The following is a 20,665-nucleotide window of genomic DNA, read 5'->3' on the forward strand; positions in this document are numbered from 1 at the left end:
AAATCTAAATGGATGTAACATTCTCTTTTTATAAAAGGATGGATTAAAATTACATCCTGTAAAGGCATGAAATCCTGGTAGCGGTTTATAGAGAGACCCAGTAACTCATAAATTTCATTGATACTTATTTCATTTCATTTACCTGAAACTCCATTCAACTGAAATATGTAATTTATTTTTATGTTATGATAGTTTTTTATTAGTATAATTGAAATATCTGAATCAGCAGCATGCATGGGATGTAATAACAAAATCCTCTGTATATATTTAAATTTTTACTTACCCCGAGTGATTTACCAACATTGAAACTTTTCCACTTTTCACCCGCTGCAAAAGTTTCCGTCTTCCACACTGCTTTCCGCCATGAGTTACTTAACAATCAATGCAAGTATTACTACTATTTTCGATCATTTTTATCCATATTTAGAAAAAAAGACCCTATCTCTTGGACTATTGCAAGAAAGAACTGATTAGTGCGTGGTAACTGGGAAATATTTTTAGACATTTTGGAGAATATTTACATAAGAATAAATTTATCGATGTAGAATATATGTAAAAGTAGTCAACAAAACATGATTTTTCTTTTGGCATTAGATTTTAGCAATGAAAGGAAATGGGATAAGTCAGCAGAAAAGTGATAAAAAAGAAACCTGTCTAGATCTTTCAATGTAACTTAGAAGCAAGTTATTTACCTGGAAAATTATTGGCAAAAACCTCATTATTCTAATACTACAGAATACTAAATGTCAATGAAACTGATGCAGTAGTTTTGAAGATTTTCAAGCCACAAAATTTTATACATTGGCCTATAAATAAGTAAAGAAATTTTTCAACCCTAAGTTGATTGTAACTTAAGAACAATTCAAACAATTTTCTTTAAATTTTCACATAAAAAACTTCAGATACACTACTACAGCATATCTAAATTTCAATGAAACTGATACAGCAGTTTTGGAGATTTTTGAGCTCCAAAATATTATAAATAGGTCTAAAATAAAGAAATAAATATATAAGGAAACCACAATTTAAGTGAATGGTATTTTCATACTTCTTTGACCTCAAAAAGTAAAGAAAATCCATTTTTACCCCCTACTCACACCATGCAAAAGTAATAACTTACCTGTCTTCAAAAGGTCTGTAAAAAATCCTCTACATTTCTGTTGCTTTGCATCAAACGTGAAATTTACTTTTACTGAAAGAAATTTTTCAATTCATTTGATTTAAAATTTTAAAATATTAAATTTATATAATGAATCCTAATATAAATTTTATAGTTTTAAGAGTATATAGTTAACTTATTTCTAGGTTTCAGATACAGTTTAATGAATTAATAATTAGGATAATTACAGATTTCAACCTTCCAGTCCAGTTTTCTGTGGTTTAATTAGGATCAAAGAAGGTAGGTAAATTAAAATCAGGAACATTATGATTGGCAGCCCTAACTCACCAGAATTATTGCTCTTCTTATTGTATGCTTCTTTGTCATAGTTCTTAAGTGTCTCAGATTTTATTTACGAGATCTGCAAATTTTTTTTAAGCAACAGGTTTAAGATTTCAATCGCAGGCTTATCTGTCTAATTCCATTGATTAATGGTCAAAGTGGGATTTCAGACTTGTTAAATAAAATTTACCAAGCAGTTTGACACCTAAGTTGTGGTAGGTGCTATGTTAGCCAAACTGAAAGTAATTTCATAATGAAATTAATTATTTGTGAAAGTAATTTTATAAGAGTAAGAATAAAAGACAATATCATGAACAATCTTTCTCATTCTGTTAATTTGCTGCTCACTTTATTGACATTTCATTGTTTGTATAAAACTTGAGTGCAGAATTTAACATTAGGCACAAAGTATGAAATACATCTGTGTCTGCTTCCTGGGTCGTTCCTGCTAGATTATAAATAATATTGTTGCTTGTTCCTGTTTAGCAATAATGTTTATTAAAATCTGTTTTTATTTCTCCCCTCTATGTAATTACACCATAATAATGTATCTTAGAATTATGATGCAGCTCTTTTCTTGAGGATGGACTTCTGATTTTATATTAGTGCATCTCTTTCTCAAATGGTAGCAATTTACCTCTGTCTTTGAAGGATTGGGGTTAAAACTCAATTTTTTTAAATACTTACAGATTATCACCCACTAAAAGTCCTTACAATTTGCTGTTCCCTTGAGGTAAATAACTACAATTTATTGTTTTTATCAGTACATCTTAGATTATGATATATTGGGGGATATTTGACCAGAAGTATGCAAAATTGAAAGTGAAAAGTTTTGTTGGTATTTGACTAATTTGAGTCCATTAAAACCACTTAGTATGATTGTTTCAAGTTACATGGCTGTAGAGTTGAATATTAATGCATTAGCAAAACATTTTACTGAACACTGAATTGGCAAAACATTTTACTGAACACATTTTACTGAAACTTACTAGAGAGAATTGATGAAAACTAAAAATAAAATTGCATCTGGAAATGATATCTGAAAAAGACAGAAAAAACACTGGATAATATTGATTACAAACTTTATTTTTAAACATAAGTTCCTTTCTAAGGTATGATTTAAACCAGCCGTTTGGTTCAGCTCTGATACCAGCTACTTAAACTTTTCTTAAAAAAAAATCATGGTTATGGTATGAAATGTTTTTAACAGCCAAAAACGTCCTGAAGCATAATTACCCTAATGATAAATGTGTAATGATGATAAATTTTGATATGGATGTGGGCATGTGTACATGTGCAAATGTATATGGGCCTATGAATTGACATAAATCTTTTTATTACTTTTTTCTGGGATTTTTAACAAATAGTTTTACCAAAAATTTTTAAAATAAAGAGATTTAATGTGTGTTAACATTTTACTGCGTACCCTACTGCATGTAGATAGACTAGTGTCTATCTACAGTTTTTTTTTCATTCCTACATTTTTCAGTTTTCTTTCACTGATTCTATAACACTTAACATGAAATTAGAAGTGTACAATTGTTAAAATTAACCTGTTCCAGATTCCACTGATAATTATTAATTATTTTTTGTCAACTACTGGGGTATCAAATCTAGTGTGTATGAGTGATTGTAATCCTAGATCCGAATTCAATCGGGACGATTTTTATCTGCATCTCAAGTTATTCTGGCTTTGATCTTGAGTGTTAGGTTCAAAACAGCATAAAAATTAAGTTTTTTAATTTTTACTGTGGACAAAACCAAACTACCAAAACATAATTTACCTGCTTATACATTCATTTTCATCTGAAGACAACAAAGAAAACCACTATCTGTTATTATAGTAAGAAAACTTATTCAACTAGTAGCTGAAGAGTTACAATTTTAAAAGTTATAAGAAATAATATTTATGAATTTACTATATACTGACAGGTTATATTTCAAATTCTTAAACCACCATTTTCATTTTGTAATATTACAGTCAACATTTTTAACAAAGTAACTCTTAGATGACAAAAGTTAATCTGTTCATAACGTTTATGCAATGAAAACAAGGTTTATTTTTCTTTTAAATTACAAAAAAAAAAAAAAATAATAAATAAAAACAGAAAATATGAAAAATATTGTAAGACAAGTACTTTCCCTAATATTGTTAGTCATGATAAATTCTTTTGAAATAAATTACTAAGTGCTATTAAGTAATAAGATTGCTTTGGAAATGTTACTGGTTTAGATTAAGAAAATAATTTTTATTTAAAAAGCCATTAGTAATTGCTTGTTTTTTCAATTATTCTTGCTAAGTAGGAAAAGTTAGACAGGTCTCTTCTCCAGTTCACAAGATGATTTCCGTTAAGAATATGCTCTGCATTTGTGATTTTTAATGATGGTTTAAGAATTTGAAATAAGACCTGTCAGTATATAGTAAATTCATAAATTATTTATAACTTTTAAAATTAGTAACTCTTTAGTTACTAGTTAAATTAGTTTTCTTACTATAACAGATAACTTACTATTCACTCTCTACAGATTGCTTACTGAACACTCAAGATCAAAGCCAGAATAACTTGAGATGCAGATAAAAATCATCCTGATTGAATTCAGATCTAGGATTAAAATCACTCATATACACACTAGACTTGATACCCCAGTAGAAGGCAAAAATTAATTAAAATTGTCAGTAAAATTTGGGACAGGTTAATTTTGTCAATTGTATACTTCCAATTTTATGTTAAGTTCTACAGAATCAGTAAAAGAAAATAGAAAAAGGTAAGAATGAAAAAAATACAAAAACTTACACTTCTATCTGTGTGCACTTATGTAAAGGTATGCAATAAAATGTTAATATACATTAAATCTCTTATTTATTTTATAAACTTTTGGTCTGTTTAAACTAAAATGTTTTCTAAATTACTTAAGTAATAAAAAAGAATTGTCAGTCCATAGGGGGCCCATACACAATTGCACATGTATGCATACCCACATCCACATCCATATCAAAATTTATCGTTACATTTATCAAAGATTTTACCAAAATTGATGAAATTTATCACCACATCATTTATTCTACTTTTTCAATACTTTTGTAATGTTAAACTATGTTTTGAGCTATGTTTGCATTCTAAATAAGATATTTTAAAACATCCACGAAAAAATAATAAGAGCCTTTTTCCTTAAGTATTTAAATTTTTTTCAACTTGACTGGCAGATAATAAAGTAAGGTGTATGATCATACTGAAGATTTTTTTTGACAGTCCTAATGATTTCTTTTTCAATTTATTTCAAGAACTCGCAAATGATAAATATTACTTAAAAAAAATAAATAAGAGAATAATAAAATATTCAAGTGGTAATAATAAATACAAAATGAATTTGTTTATTAATTCATTAATAATTAATCAAGGTAGGCTTGCGAATCAGACTATGCTGTAATTGTAAATAATAGACTCGTTCAACTGTTTATGAACTCCAATGAAACTGTGAAGTAGAAAATTTATGTAATTTTAAACTTGTGCAATTAATGTAAAATTCTATTAATTTAATTAATTCTATCAATATTATATTCTTAAATGCAGTTTTATTCCTATGTTTAGGAGGAAAAAAAATCAACCACTGAGCTCAAAGATAGTGTGAATAAAACAGATGAAATACATAGACTAGAAAACAAGGTTTGTTATCTAAATTCATATGTTAATATAGTTTTCAGAATATGATAAATCTACCAAAATAATAAAAAAAAAGTAGGTTCTTTTATTTTATTTCTTATTTGATCAGATCACATTTTCAGAGATTATTCATTCCATTAACTCCTTAAATACATGAAGTATGTAATTATGTACTTATTACACAAAAAACACATTGAACTTTTAAAGTAAATTAGTTGTATACTTTCTTATTATTGAAGCTATGCATCTGCAAATCTGTCATTCAGTTAATATAGTTAATTAGTAATTTAATTAGTAATTAATTAGTATTAATTTATACACACATGAATATATAATGTTTTAAATAAATATTTGATAAATAAGCCATTTACTAACTTTCTGTTATGTTTTGGTGGTTCATTATGTATATTGTGTGCATGCGCACACGCACTCACTCAATCTCTCTCTCTCTCTCTCTCTCTCTCTTGCACATGCATGCACGCATGTGCGCGCGCACGCGCGCACACACACACACACACACACACACACACACACACACACACACACACACACACACCATATTGCTTTGAATTACTATATTGCTTCCACACCTTTTTTTATAGATTAAAGGGTCGAATGTTAGGTGAGTTAAATCAGAGGTGTTTTCAATTGTGGTCTAATGCCATTTGACATACACACATAGTTAATAGCTGTAAAGCTAAAGTTTTTGAATTTGTATATCTCTTCAACATTTGTCATCGTGTATAGAATGTATAAAAATTTCTACATATATGACTCATCTCAAAAAGCTTTACATCTCAACACCACTGTTGACATCATAATTTAATGGTGAGTCATTGTTCTGGAATTTGTGCATGTGCTCTATACATGATGACAGATGTTGAACAGGCATATGGTATACAGATCCATTTACATGTTAATAGCATAGTATAGTTAGAGATGTAGATAAACTTTGTTATGAATACAAAAAAATATAAAAAACTCTTTATTTTTTACTATTGTTGAGTCATATTTTTTACTATTGTTGAGTCATATTTTTTACTATTTCCTGTCATAAGCTGAGTCCTGCACATGTCATTTCAGCTAGTGTGGAAAGGACGTACTTACACTGTTAAGGAGCATTGGGTAACTTATGTGTGGGTTCACAAACATTAGAACACTAGAAAGACAGACAGACATTTTGAGGGACTTTGCTGTGCGATTTGAAAACTGCCGCTATCACGATCAGTGTTATTCGCATGGGAGAAGAAAACTCTTATGACGGGAAGTGTTTTCGATGCACTACGTAATGGAAGGCCTATGAATTGTACCAAAAGTTGTGTTGCTGTGGCAGAATCTATTGAACAATCACCGATGAAGTTAACCTGTAAGGAGTCTGCAGAATTAGGCATCTCGTGATCAACTATGCGAGATCACATGCAGAATTACTTGAATGTTTCATGTTTTCAGCCATCCTCATTGAATGAGTTGAGTGATTGTGACTTGGAACAACATGTGCATGCATGCTCGCATGCTTCCCACATGCAAATGATCAAAAAAACATTGTTCTCTGACAAGTGTGCGATTTATCATAGCTCATGAAATCATAATGTCTTTTTTTGAGCAAAAGACAATCTGCACTTTTATGAGGAAATTGAGTGCAATCTGCCACATGTTATTGTGATGTGGGCAGGAATAATGGCAGACCATCTGCTTGGACCATATTTCACATTATTAATATGTGATTGCTTCCATAATTAACAGAAAGAGGAATAGCTGACATGTTACACTTCAATAAGACGGTGCTTCACCACACTTTGCTGTGTGTCTACAAACAGCTAAATGAACTTTCCAAACCAATAAATGAACCTTGAATCTTTGTAACAATAGAAAGTTCTTTGTTAACCAGACATAAATGTTGAGATATACTATTTTTTGTATTTATAACAATGTTTATGTACATATCTAACTGTACTATGCTATTGACATGTAAAGGTACTTTCGTTCACACTGTACTTACTATAGTTGTAAATCAGTCTGTTTTTTCATAACAATTTCGTTCTATCTACAGTGGCAAACAAATTAATCTGAACACTGTATTTTTAACAAAAAATTTTATTTTTAAAATAAAAAATGTTTAATAGTCATACTTACTCAAATTTAATAGTTTGTGTCCTTTGTTTTTGATTATCTCATTAATCTTCTTTGGCATTGATTCCACTAAGGTGGAACAGTGATTTTTGATTTCTTGATCTCAAAATCAAACCTGTATCACTGAACTGATAAGGTCAGTTTTTGTGCTGTAATTCATTTTCCCAAGTCTTCCTTTCCGTATGGCCCATAAATTTTCAATTGGATTCAGATCAGGGGAGTTCCTGGCCACGAGATCACTTGAATGTTTTGATTTTTGAAGAACTCTTTTACTTTCTTTGACATGTGACATGGTGCAAGGTCCTGTTGGAAAATGAGATATGGGTTCTACTGCATAAGTAGGACTGATTTTATTTGGCATTTGGTCCGATTGGTATTTGTCAGATTTCATCATCCCATCTGCAGACATAAGTGCTCCTGGTCCTTTATGTGTAAAACATGTTTTTAGCTGGGTGTTTGGGAGCTTGTTGCAGATGTGCTGGCGCCGTAGTCTTCTCATCTGCCAGCATACCTATGTAGACTATTCTCTCTCCTTGGGACAAAGAAATGAGTTCTCTGAATAAATAACTTTTTTCCCCATCTCAGTAGTCCATTCTTTGTTCCTTTGCCCATTGAAGTCTTTTGTCTTCATAACCTGTGTCTGTAACTGTTTCTTTTTAGGTTTCCGAGCAATCCTTCCTGCTGCCAACAATCTTCTGTGAACTGTCATATCAGAAACATTAGTCCCACTGGCTCTCAAGTCCCAAAGCTCAACAGTTGACAATCTGTGATTAATTTTGTTTTTTTCTTATTAATAATCGATCCTTTGGAGGCGTGGTTTTATTTTTCTGTCTGTATTTTCCTTTTCTCTTTAGAGAGATGGAACCTGTTTTTCTAAACCTTTACACAATTTTATTTACAATACCTAATCCCACACTACACTACTGGCAATCTGTCTTTGAGTCATTTGTGTGTGTTGGGACAGAACATTAATTTTTGACTGCTTTTGTGGGGTTATATCCATTGTATTAACTAGAAAAGAATAAAAAACTTATAACAGAAACTCACAAGGTCACCAAAAACTAACTGACAATGAATTATAAAAGCACAAAAACTTCTAATTCTGTTTGTATATGAACTTACAACATAACGTGAAACACCAAAAAGACCAAACAGCAAGCAGTCTGCCACAGAATGAAAATTCCCTACACCAGAACAAAAATTCCCTTTGTTCATATTAATTTGTTCACTACTGTATTTGTTGGTTTTCTTCAGCTTCATTTTATTGAAAAATGATTCATATACAAGAAGACTTTAAACACAAGGTTATTTTACACGCTTAACAGATTGGAAATCATTCTGGCAGTAAACAATTTTCAGTAAACGAAGCAAATACGTGTCAGTGGTGCAGTATAAAACAGAAATCATTTACATGTAAAAGAACATAGAAATCTTTTTCGGGATCAAAAATGGGAAAATATCTAGAAATCGATGCTGCTGTTTTGGCCTATTTCAAGGAGCTCTGCACAAAAGGTCTTCCAATGACAAGAGATGGACTGTTGTTAAAAGATAAGATAGGGAAATTGCCAGGAATACTGGTCTTCAATTTAAAGGTAGCCGTGGATGGTGTGAAAAATTCATGAAAAGGCAATGCTTGTCATTACATCACAGAACCTCCATTTGCCAGAAGTTACAATTACATTATGAGCATTAATTAGTGCAACATCAACATTATTCATATTTATTGATAGTTCAATATCAACGTTATAGATCGTAATCGATCTAGGATTAAAAAAGAATACTGTCTCAGTCAAATTAGTAATGGTGATGTAGTTGCTGTGTTCTTTGATATGCTATCACATTACACAGTAAGTGAGAAAGGACAAAAACAGTAATGGTAAAAACAACTGGATTTGAGAAAGTAAGAGTAACTGTTGAGTGCTACTGCCAACTGAAATAAATTATCATTGTATGTAATTTGAAACAAAACATTATGTTAGTGTTAGATGTTTTTTGTGATCATTTTGTCAGACAATATTAAACAAAGCTGACATGTAAAATGTAATTTAATATTTCCTGGAGGTATGACAAGTCAGTTACAACTGCTGGTTGTCAGGGTTAATAAACCTTTTAAAGATTGTGTTTGTGCACAGTACAAACACAATCTTTAAAAGGTGGCTGACTGAAGAAATCAGTGGTTGACTGAAAATGATCATCTCCTTACACCAAGTGGAAAAATTGAGTGTCAGCAGCTACTATTGTAGACACAATTGTAGAATTTGTTTCAAAACCTTGGAATGATTTCCCATTAGAAATACTTAAAAGTCATTGTTGAAGTGCTGCTTATTGAATGCCCTGGATGGTTGTGAAGATGATGTATTTAGGAACCACAGTGACACAAATGAATCCGATTCAAGGTGAAACTGATGATGATGACTCAACAACAACATAAAAGTTGACTAGACAAATGTTTACTAATGAAAAATTATTGTGATTTGTGATAAAATACTGCACTTATAAAGCTAAATACGTACATAGCTAACTACATTACATTTGAGGTATTATAATACAAAATATAGTGTTAAGTGCTTTCGATTTAGGTGTTTGTACAACCCACTGGGTTGGTCTAGTGGTGAATGCGTGTTCCCAAATCAGCTGATTTGGGAAAGTTCTAGCATTCAAGTTCTAGTGAAGGCTTTTATATGGATTTGAATACTAGATCGTGGATACCGGTGTTCTTTGGTGGTTGGGTTTCAATTAACCATACATCTCAAGAATGGTCGAATTAGGAGTGTACAAGACTGCACTTCATAAACATCCCCAATGTAATACCTGAAAGGTAATTCCCGGAAGCTAAACAGGAAAAAGAAAGAAAAGGTGTTTTATTACATATTTGGATTATTCAGTAAATTATTGTAAGTAGCAATTATTAGTTTTTAACATTCATTTTTCAAAACTTAATGAAAAATACTGACATATACATAAAATACATTTGTGACTAACCGTAATTTATAAGAAATAAATTATATAGTATTTTAATATTTCTATTTGATATTTTTATTTTTTCCAGAAGTTATCTATTAAAGTTAGGGTGGGCCTTAAAATTCAAACTACAATATATATAAATAATTGAGATAACTGGATGAAGTTTACGACATTCTTCCTTGCATGAAGGGACTTCAATGAAGAACATATATTTCACTTTTTAATTTTTGGAAGGGGGTGGGGCAACTCAGAAATTTCAAATGGAACCAATGGTCATTTGCTATGTCAATTGAAAGAGCTCAATGAGATGAGAAAAATGATAGAATTGAAATTAAATTCTGATTGCCCAATCCAAAACAGCAGCCAAGAATGTGTTGCAGGTAGTGAACTACGGTTGTATGTACTCCTTTAATATATTTCTTTGAGGTATCCCAATTCTCTGTTTGGAAATCTTCTCCAACATGAGATGCTAACTCAGTTAGCCCAATTTGGAGTATTAGGTCTTCAGAGGGGTCATATGGGGCAGGGGATAGTTTGCCTAAAAATTTTAAATGGGACATACAGTCATGCAGTGCTTTGTTTTAAAGGTTTTAACAAAACATCAAAAAAATTAAATTCTGACTATTTAAACCAGAATGGCAACCACAGATACCATTATATTAGTTAAAAATTGAAATCGTAAATTATTAAAATTTTTCAAATACTTCTGTAATTAAACTAACATTCAGTCTGAAGAATTTTATTTAATTTAAGTAAACAAAAGTTTGCAATTTAATAACATTTTCCCATTTAACTAATTCTATCTTTTATTTTAAAAAAAGTCCTATAATCTCAAGAATTAAAAATACCACCTAGTAAAACTATTTCAGTAAAAATATTTTATTGCTTCTCACCTATATTAAATATTCAATCTGTCCTCTCCCTATTCCTCCATTCAGTAATACAGACGCTGCTCAAAAGCATCTCTCACATTGTGAAAGGTTTCTGGTAATAGCTTTCTACATCCTGTCTCAATGTGTTCCCTTAATTCTTTGGCTGTGAGCTATAGGTTGGCTGTAGGTGAGCTGTGAGCTATAAGTGGTAGATCTTAAATACCTACACAGGAAGAAATTGAGGGATTCAGGTCAAGTGACCTAGCTAGCCATTCAATACTACCGCGTCGACCTATCCAACAATTAACAAACTGCTGGTTCAATGAATTTCTCATTTTGCGAACATAGAGCAGAGGAGCATCATCTATGTGGAAAAACACGTCTCTCATATACAAAGGTTGTCTGGTCAACAAGCTATCTCTATCAAATTGTTGAGAGATGGAATCATCTGCTCGTTCAGCAAAGTAATAATACAGGGTGATTCAAAGAAACGGGAAATTTTGAAAGTTGTGTTGGTAGCCGTGGGCGATTGGTACCACTTGATAAGTGGAGCCAGCCTCTCTAACCTAACCTGCCATTTAGTTGTCATGGATCCTTGGAGTGGTGCGCAATGTGCATTTGCTATCAAAGCGTTTTACAAAAACAATGACAGTGTGGAGGGAGCGCGTAGAGAATTTCGCCATCATTTTAATCTGGGACGGCACGACCGTGTTCCATCAGCACATGCAATTAAAACATGGATATCTAATTTTGAGGAAACTGGTTCGGCAATGAAAAATAAACCTCCAGGCCGTGAGTGAACCGTCCGTACACTACAGAATGTTCAAGCTTTACAAGATGCTGTCACACGAAGTACACATCAGTCAATCCGTCGTCTCTCAGCATCTTTACAATTGCATAGTTCAAGTGTTTGAAGAAAATGTTAGTGAAGGACTTGCAATACCATCCATACAAGTTGTAGATCGTCCAGGAACTGAAACCGAACGATGCAGTTGTGCGAGCACAATTCTGTAATGTAATGCTTCAGAATATAAATGATAACGAAGAGTTTGTTCACGAACTGTCGATGTCAGACGAAGCGCATTTCCACCTCAGTGGATTTGTTAACAAGCAAAATTTCAGATACTGGGCACAAGAAAATCCTATGCAGCTACACCAGCGTCCGTTGCACAGCCAGAAAGTGACCGTGTGGTGTGCTATGTCATCTTACGGTGTTATGACAACGGGCTTACGATTACATTGACGTCGGCTCGTTACGTAGCCATGCTTGAAACCTTTGTTGTGGAACAACAAAAGAGATTTCCACCAATTCTTAACACAGCCTAATTTCAACAAGACGGAGCAATGTCACATGCTGCACGAATAGCATAGCTGTACGCCGATTGTTTGGACAACGTGTCATTTCACGATATGGTGACATTAGATGGCCTCCCAGATCGCCTGATCTCTCAGCTTGCGATTACTTTTTGTGGGGTCACTTTATAAGCAAAGTGTTCCACAGTAGACCTGCTATAACAGAAGAACTGGTCACCTGGAAGATGTCATCTTTAAAAAATAAACTATAATGTATGTATCCTAAAATGGCAACATTTATACAATTACATGAAATAAAATTCATTTTCTAAAAAAATTTTTCCTTTAAGTTCCTTTAATAACAATTAGTCCAAGAACTGCATCACCTATTATTCTAGACCATACATTTAACTGCTCTAGATGCTGGGATAGTGCAGCAAAAGAGACTTATTACCAGTCTCCTTTCACTAATTGCATTGTTTCTGATGATCTTGTCTGTTTTTTTAAGAGGGTGGGTTGTGATGAGTGACAAAGTAGATGGAATGCTGTCATCAACAATAAACTTCATCCAGTTAAGAACACTGTGTCACCTGCAGTTTGCAAATAGGGCACTTGGGTATTATATATTATTTTATTTTAATTTTTTTATACTACGTGGGCATTGACATCTACAATCATTAATCCTTTTCACATTCTTTAAAACAGAGTTTAAATCACCACCAGCTTCATCAGATGTAAGTGTGTAAAGGGCTCTTACATTTTATTTAAAATCACAAAAATAAATTGTGAAACATTTAAACACTCATAACACGTAACAGGGTATAAAAGGCCTCTGACACTTAAATAAAACACATTAGAAGAAATAATAAAATTGGAAGTCTGGACAATAACATGATTACTAAATAAAATCCAGTTTTGTACAAAATAACACCTTCATGTATAATATTTTTAATGATTATTACATTATTTATAGACTCCCAGAGGAACATCCTCTACAATATAAATCATAAGCTGTAAAATTTGGTTGAATTGATGATGAGTATGGCTTGAAGGTGCATAAAAAGCATACTGGTTTTTCTGATGTTGTTGGTCTATTAAGAAAATTTTAATCCACTTCAGTGTAAAAATCATTTGGCTTTTTAATTAAAAATTATTTTTTTAATAATAGTGATTAAAATAAATCAAGCTAGCTTTTTATTCTTTAATGTAAGTTATAATTTTATAACTCTGAAGACTAAAAGGCTACTGGCATGCAAAATTATGGCATGAATTGAAAGTGAATATTTTTTAAAATAGCAAAAGAAATAAGATTCTACAAAAACCTAACCTTTCTCTCATTTTACATGAGAGAATACATGTTAATGGAATGAATATATGTTAATGTTCATACTACGATTATTGTAACAATTTTATTAATTGTACAATCTAAAAAAAAAGTATTCTACAGGAAATGGTTTAATAGATCTTTGGGCATTTTCATCACTTTATTTTTTGAAAATGTAGTGTCCAATAAGTCTTAATTACATTAGCATTAACAGAAGTCAATTCCTAGATTACTGGGTTAATTCATCCACAAAAAATAAGTATTGCACCATGTTGCCTGATAATTTTAGTTACAAAATGTAGAATGTTAACCATGAATTTTATAGATTGTAAGTTTACAGATAAAAAGTTCTATAGTTTAATTTTGATTGTCTATATATATATTTTTCCTGCTACTATTACTACATTTAAATTTGATTTTACTAACCTAGTTACAGTATATATAAAAATATTTTTAAAATCTTTTTAACTGTTTCAACAATTATTGAAATCAATTTTTAATCAGGTAAAGAGGTTATCATCGCATGTTGATGCTATCTCTCTATTGCCACAAACAAAAGAAATCATTGACAGTTTAAAAGCTCGGCCAGATAGTAAACCAATATTGGATATGGTAAATAATACAGCATTATTAAAAAGAGTCACGGCACTTGAAGAAGGAAGTGATAAGGTATATATTTGAATATTTTCTATAAATGCAAGCATAAAATGTAAAATCCTTTAATTTTTATTAATTTAAACTTTTTTCTAGAGTAACCAGGAAACCAAAATACTAAAATGTTTTAGTATGATCCCTTTGTATGTTAAAAAGACCTTTGATGAAGACCTTATTCATATGGGTACTTCAATTTAAAAAACTTAATTTAAAAAATTAAAATCTCTATGGGTAGAGATAAATATTGGGTAAAACTTGGGTAGCATAATAGACTAGATAGGCCATGTGTAGATTGCAACCTTGTTTTAATGATTCAAATTGTTAAACTTCTTCTGTAGACTTAAGTGAAGAGATATTTTTCAGCTGGTGCAGTAATAGAAAGGCAATTTCAGTGGAAGTATAATGTTATGTAAACGGTTACTAGATCAGATGTGTATGATGCATTTCCAAAACAATACAAACTGAAACAGCTACCTTTTCTCTGATTAGAAATGGAATCTTTCTTTATTCCATTTACACATTTAATAATCTTTTCAGATGTTAAAATGATTAATGGATTATAAAGTTTTAAAAAAATTAAAAAAAAATTGTTTCTAAAAGTACAAAAACAAAAATTATAAACTAAAAAAAAATGTATATGTTCATCTGTATTCACTTACCTATGGAGTTTTGGAAAATGTGATAAAAAAATTGAATAGCACATTCCAATTTGTGTTTTATCTTTAAGGTAAATCTGGAGTAAGTCAAGTTGTTTCTTTTTCATCTCTTTGTTTTACTTATCTCCTGGGAGTAAGCTCAAACAAACTGTAAAAAGCTTCACTTTCCTACCATATGCATTAAGAAAAAGTTAAATAAAAAGTAGTTTGTAAGCTTTTGAAATATGCAAGATGAAAAAAAAAATTAAATTATACCAGTTATAAGGAAATATAGTTAAAACAACAGAAAAATTTATTTTTTACATTCAATGAATTTGTCAAACAGTTATGTCTGTAAAGCTATTTATACATCTTCCATAAATTTCATCCAAAAATTATAACATTCTTTTTCAAATACATATATTTCAAAAATAAATATTTTCATTAAAATTTGGTGAAAAGAAGTGAATGAATCCCATTGGTTAACCAGTACAAGAAACAAAATTAATATAGATTACATTAAGTAAAAATTGTATTGTACATTTCAGTTTTATTATGTATTTTTGTTTCTGACATGATTTTTATAAATTGTATTATGTACCAAATAAAAAAAATTATTTGTTTAATAGAACTGCAAGTCCTTTTTGGAGTTCCTTAGCTTAAAATGTGTACTTTTGATGAATATAATGTCAAAAATGATTTTAAAAAACCTTACAATAGACTGTTAAAAAAACTACAGCTTCTAGTCCAGTTCTGAAAGGCTAATTAAATCTCAGACGTGTATAGATAGCATGGGCACTCATGTTCAGTTAAAAGTGAGCATATTTTAATTGGACTTAACCTTGAGTCATGCTTATTAACTGAACAACTTTTAGAGTACAGTGTCTGTCAAAAGTTTAAGGACACCATGAAAAAAACAAGAAAATTTGAGTTTTCTCAAAGTACATTTATTTAAAACTTTTTCAAAAAAAAAAAACATTTTACAGTTGGTAATCAATGTACCCTCCATTGGCTCTTTAGACCACCTTCACACGATCTGGCATTGAGTTGGTCAGCATCCTTCATTTGTTGACACCACAGCTTAGCAATATTCTGCTTCATATCTTCCTTTGATTTGGGCTTTCTCTTGGCCAACATGACTGTCATAATCTCTATGGGATTAAGGTGTACGACAAGTGTGCTGGCATGAGGGTAGCAGTTCAATACCCTTGTCTTTGAAACAGTCTGCCATAAAGCGACTTGAGAGTGTTATCTTGCTGGAAAAGATAATCTCTCCTATTAGCGTAGGCGCTGAAGGAACCATTACTTTCATCAGCATTTGCGCATATCTCTGGCTATTGACTGATACATCAATAATGTATAGTTCTGCAGGTCCTTCATAGGTTATGGAACTTCAAATTATTGCTTCATCTCCAGCTTGGCAGCAGGTGCAGTGCAGGATGGCAGAAAATATTTTGTTCAATTGTGCCTAACCTTCACTTGCAATCTTGGATACAGTTTGAATCTGAAAAAAACACATCTTTCCCAGGCTTTTTTCATCCAGTTACACATCTCTTTCTCCAGTTTCACCATCTCATTGGTCTTTTTTGTAGTTTGTTCACTAAGCAGAGGTCTATGCAAGGCTACATGAGACATCAATTCAGCATTTCTCAGACAACAGCCTAGAGTTTCAGCACTGATGTTAATGTTCTAACTATTCCTAACTTTCACAAAAAGATCAGGTTAACTACCTCTATGATCTTGTTTACTTATGCTTACTATTTTATGGTCAGTTCTTATTGAGGTTAGTTTAGACAGTACCAGTTGTTATAAATTTTTTTTATCATCTGTTCCACACAGATTTCAGAACTCTAAGTGTTTTTTCAATCTGTCTATAGCTTCAGTCACTTTTCCACATCCCCCCACAATCTGTCATTCACATTAGTATTCACTGACTTTCAGCTGATTTTTAAATTTCTAAGCAAAGAAAACAAAAGCACACTTATAGTAAGATTGGCAGCAAGTAATGAAAAGTGGTGGGAATCAGATGTTTAGCCAGTGTTATCAACTTCCCAGATGACATTAATGTGGGGCCAATAATGAACTTGAACAAAGGTAGAAGAACAGCATCTTTTTGTGCAACAAGAGCTGAAAAAAAGATGCATTCAGGGCTGTGACCAATATCTCACATGTGTTTTAAAAAAAGAGATTGGCCTAAGGTGCCTTTCCTAAAAATCTATACATATACCAAAATTCATTAGTCTGGCTGTATCCATTCTAGAGTAATTTTTTTAAGGGTTATTTGGCTAATGTCTAGCCAAGCGTTTAGCAAAAGTATAAGGACAGGAAGCAGTGATGTGTAATTTAGGGGATGTCCTTAAACTTTTGACTGACTCTGTACATAATTTCAGCCGTATTTAGAAAAACAGCCAATGAGCTAGAGTGAACTCTTAGTGGTTAGTAGTAAATTTTGGAGTTCTGGGTATTGTTCTACCATCAATTTGGTTTCTATCTTGATGTGATAGAGTCAACCTCAACACGTTTGATCACACTTGTTTAACTTGTCACAATGGTTATGAATTGTGGCATTATCATTCATTGACAATGCTAACTGTTATTTTATATTAGAGTAAAATTTTCCTTTTTAGGATCCAGTTAAAATATTATACCCTTAATATCCTAAATATGTTAACCATAATTATTATAAATATAATTATGTTATAAACTTTGCAGCATTATAATTTTATGAATTTTAATACAATTTTATGTGTTTTGTTGAAAATAGATGAAATCTATAATTGATAATATTTGCAGAAATCAAAACAGGTTTCAATCTGCAATAAAAGAAATAAAAGAGAAAACAATGTAAGTTAATTTTTAATACTATATTTTTTTCATGTATTTTATACATTACATTGTGTCAGGTAAATTGGAATGTAAAACAGGGTTTTCATGGAATTTGTAAAGAAAAACTAAAAAGAATAATTATTTTATTTCTATTCAGATATATATCCTTTGATTTACTTGATAAACATATGAAAATATATACTTTATAAATATATACTTTAATTATAAAATACCATTTATTGTACAGGTATTTACTTTTTTTTTAAATTGTGTATTCCAGAATACACAATTTAAAAATTAAAAATTTCCAGAGTGTAGTATGTAACTTAGTAATAGACAACTTAAATTTTGTTTTAGATTTTTATGTATTTACTTCTTTACTCAGTGTGCCAAAACTGGGTAGCTGTATTCTACGTAGTTACTAGTGAAGTGTTTTCCAATATAAGACTACATGGCAAAAATAACAGTAGCAAGTAAATTTTTAAAAAAATATTGAGAGAACTGCACTTGCAGCTGGAATTCATCAACTTCTGTATGATGAATTAAGAAAATTGAAAGAAGTAGAGATTTGTGGATGAACATCATTGAGCATTTCTAAGAAAAAAGGAGTTCTGATACTGTGACTGATGAAGATTCCTTTGCCATCATTTATTGGTCTGTTAATACTTTTTATATGAAAGTAAAGTACATTCAGTTTTTAATGAAATTAGATTCAAATTAAATCATGGTGGAGTCTTATAGGAGGGAAATTTACCCTCTGAAAAATTTTACTTGAGATGGGATTTTGGTAGGTAAATGATGAAGGATTGACATCAGTTTTAAGTGAGAAACATTAACATACAAACATACTAGAAATCAGGTTTTATTTTTTTTAAAAGAATAAAAAAATGCCAAGTTCGAGATAGGCCAGTACTTTCAATGGATGATTCTTTACAACCATGGTTACATGCTCCCACTGAGAGATAAATGTATTCATCTGAAGAAGATATGACTTGTGTTTTGATCTCTAAAGGTTCATAGTTATATTATTGATCTTGCACCTAGTGACATGGTTCTGTTCCAAACATACTGACAATGTGGTAGCCATTTAACAGAATATAAAAAAAAGGCTTAATAAGTTTAGTAGAGAACTACAACAAAAATAATGAAGATAACTTTTAATTGAACATGGCATCATTCTGTTTAGAGATTTCCTCTGTACCACCTTGAGCTCAATCCCATAAAACTGATATGGGCTGAAGTAGAAAACTGGATTATTATAAAAATACCAATTAAAATGTCAGTAATGTGAAACAAGCGTATTGAAAAATATTCTATAATTACTGCAGAAAGTTGGAAGAAAAATTGCAAGCATGTGTGTAAAATTAGCAATTACAGAAAGTCTGAAGATATGCATGGCCATGGTGATTCATTTGTAACTGGAGTTGTTTAAAATAATTTTGACAGTAAAATGTCTTTAGAAGATTAATGTGAATTGGAATCTATGGATGAATTTCTAAACATAATACAAATGTTTAGATGTTTTACTAAAAAAAGAGTGTGTAGACTAACTTTTTTTCTGACATAGGAGGAAGGAATATTTGGGTATGAGTTCCAGATACAAGCCACACATTTTAATTTTTTTCTTTATGTACCATCATTACCATCTGATCTTTTCAGTACCACAGGGAAACTTGAATTGCCCTATTGACTTCCAATACCATCGTAATCCCTACTGAGGTCTAGTGATGTTTCATAATTTGTAACCACTTCTGGGATTAAAGCAGAAAGTGGATAGGGGTAGGGGCTGAACTGCTACTTATGAATCTTTTGGTAGGTAGTATCTATCTGGGATGGAAGTATGTGAAAGATTATAATCTAGGAGTACCTAGAGGTTTTCTATATATGAGTTTCATGTCATAACAACATAAGATCCCTTTAGTTTAAAATCCAAATTGGACAAGCATTCTGTCAAACTGAACAAAATAAGTTTACTTAACTAATTTTGGAGGCTCCTCTTTGCACCCGTCTTTTTTCCTTAATTAAGTAGTTTTACCAATCTTTTAGACTGGAAGCAAGATACTTGTTAGTTCATAAACCTATTTTAAAAGTTCCTTTATGATTTTAGCTAGTGTGAGCTACAAACCAATTTTTAGGCAGATAACATATATATATATATATATATATATATACATACAAAATAAATCTGTTTATAAATTAGTATTTTTGAGATTTACTTATATAACGTTACTATTATTTTGTTTAATCTATCTTTACCTCTTAATTTATGTTCATCTTAGTAATTTGTTTATTTATAATTCCAGCAATATACCTACTGTTGATGATAATTATATTAAAAAGTTGGGAGATTCTCAATCAAAATTAGAAGACGATTTCCATGCACTTTCTCACATTATGCAACAACATTTCACCACTAATGGTATGCATTTATTGGTATGTACTTTATAATTATACTCTACTTGAAGATCATTTGTATTTCTATAATGGTGTCATATTTGGTGTTCTGAAAGATCTTAAATTAAAGCTTTACTTATGTTGATTATTTGAATAGAAGTAAAAATAAAATATTGTGATTAAGTAATGGAAGAAAAAAATTAATTTGAAAATTTTTTACAGTTACTTCATTTTCTATTTAGTCTGGAACCTAACATTGTATAATATGTGATCTTCATTCTGGTTTGTTAATCATAATGCATTACAGAAAAAGAGCTAGGAAAATTGTTATTGAAATAAAATAGCCAAGATAACACTTAAGATTCTTTACAAGAAATTAAAATTAAGAAATAGATGTGCATTTCTATTACCAGACAATAATCATTAGTAGTATTAAGGCATTAATTAAAAAGAAATATAAATACAAAAAA

General features: G+C 30.9%; 1 protein-coding gene across 1 annotated transcript in view; it reads left to right on the top strand.

Moving 5' to 3' along the window:
• Positions 1–20,665, top strand: part of LOC142318221 (uncharacterized) — a 98,707-nt gene that overhangs the window by 29,544 nt on the left and 48,498 nt on the right. The window contains exons 5-8 of the mRNA XM_075354785.1: positions 5,032–5,106; positions 14,191–14,355; positions 17,740–17,819; positions 20,105–20,220. Coding sequence (XP_075210900.1) covers positions 5,032–5,106; positions 14,191–14,355; positions 17,740–17,819; positions 20,105–20,220 — 436 coding nt within the window. The remainder of the gene's footprint in view (positions 1–5,031; positions 5,107–14,190; positions 14,356–17,739; positions 17,820–20,104; positions 20,221–20,665) is intronic.

This window comes from Lycorma delicatula, chromosome 1 (assembly GCF_047948215.1).
Source record: "Lycorma delicatula isolate Av1 chromosome 1, ASM4794821v1, whole genome shotgun sequence".
NCBI lineage: Eukaryota > Metazoa > Arthropoda > Insecta > Hemiptera > Fulgoridae > Lycorma > Lycorma delicatula.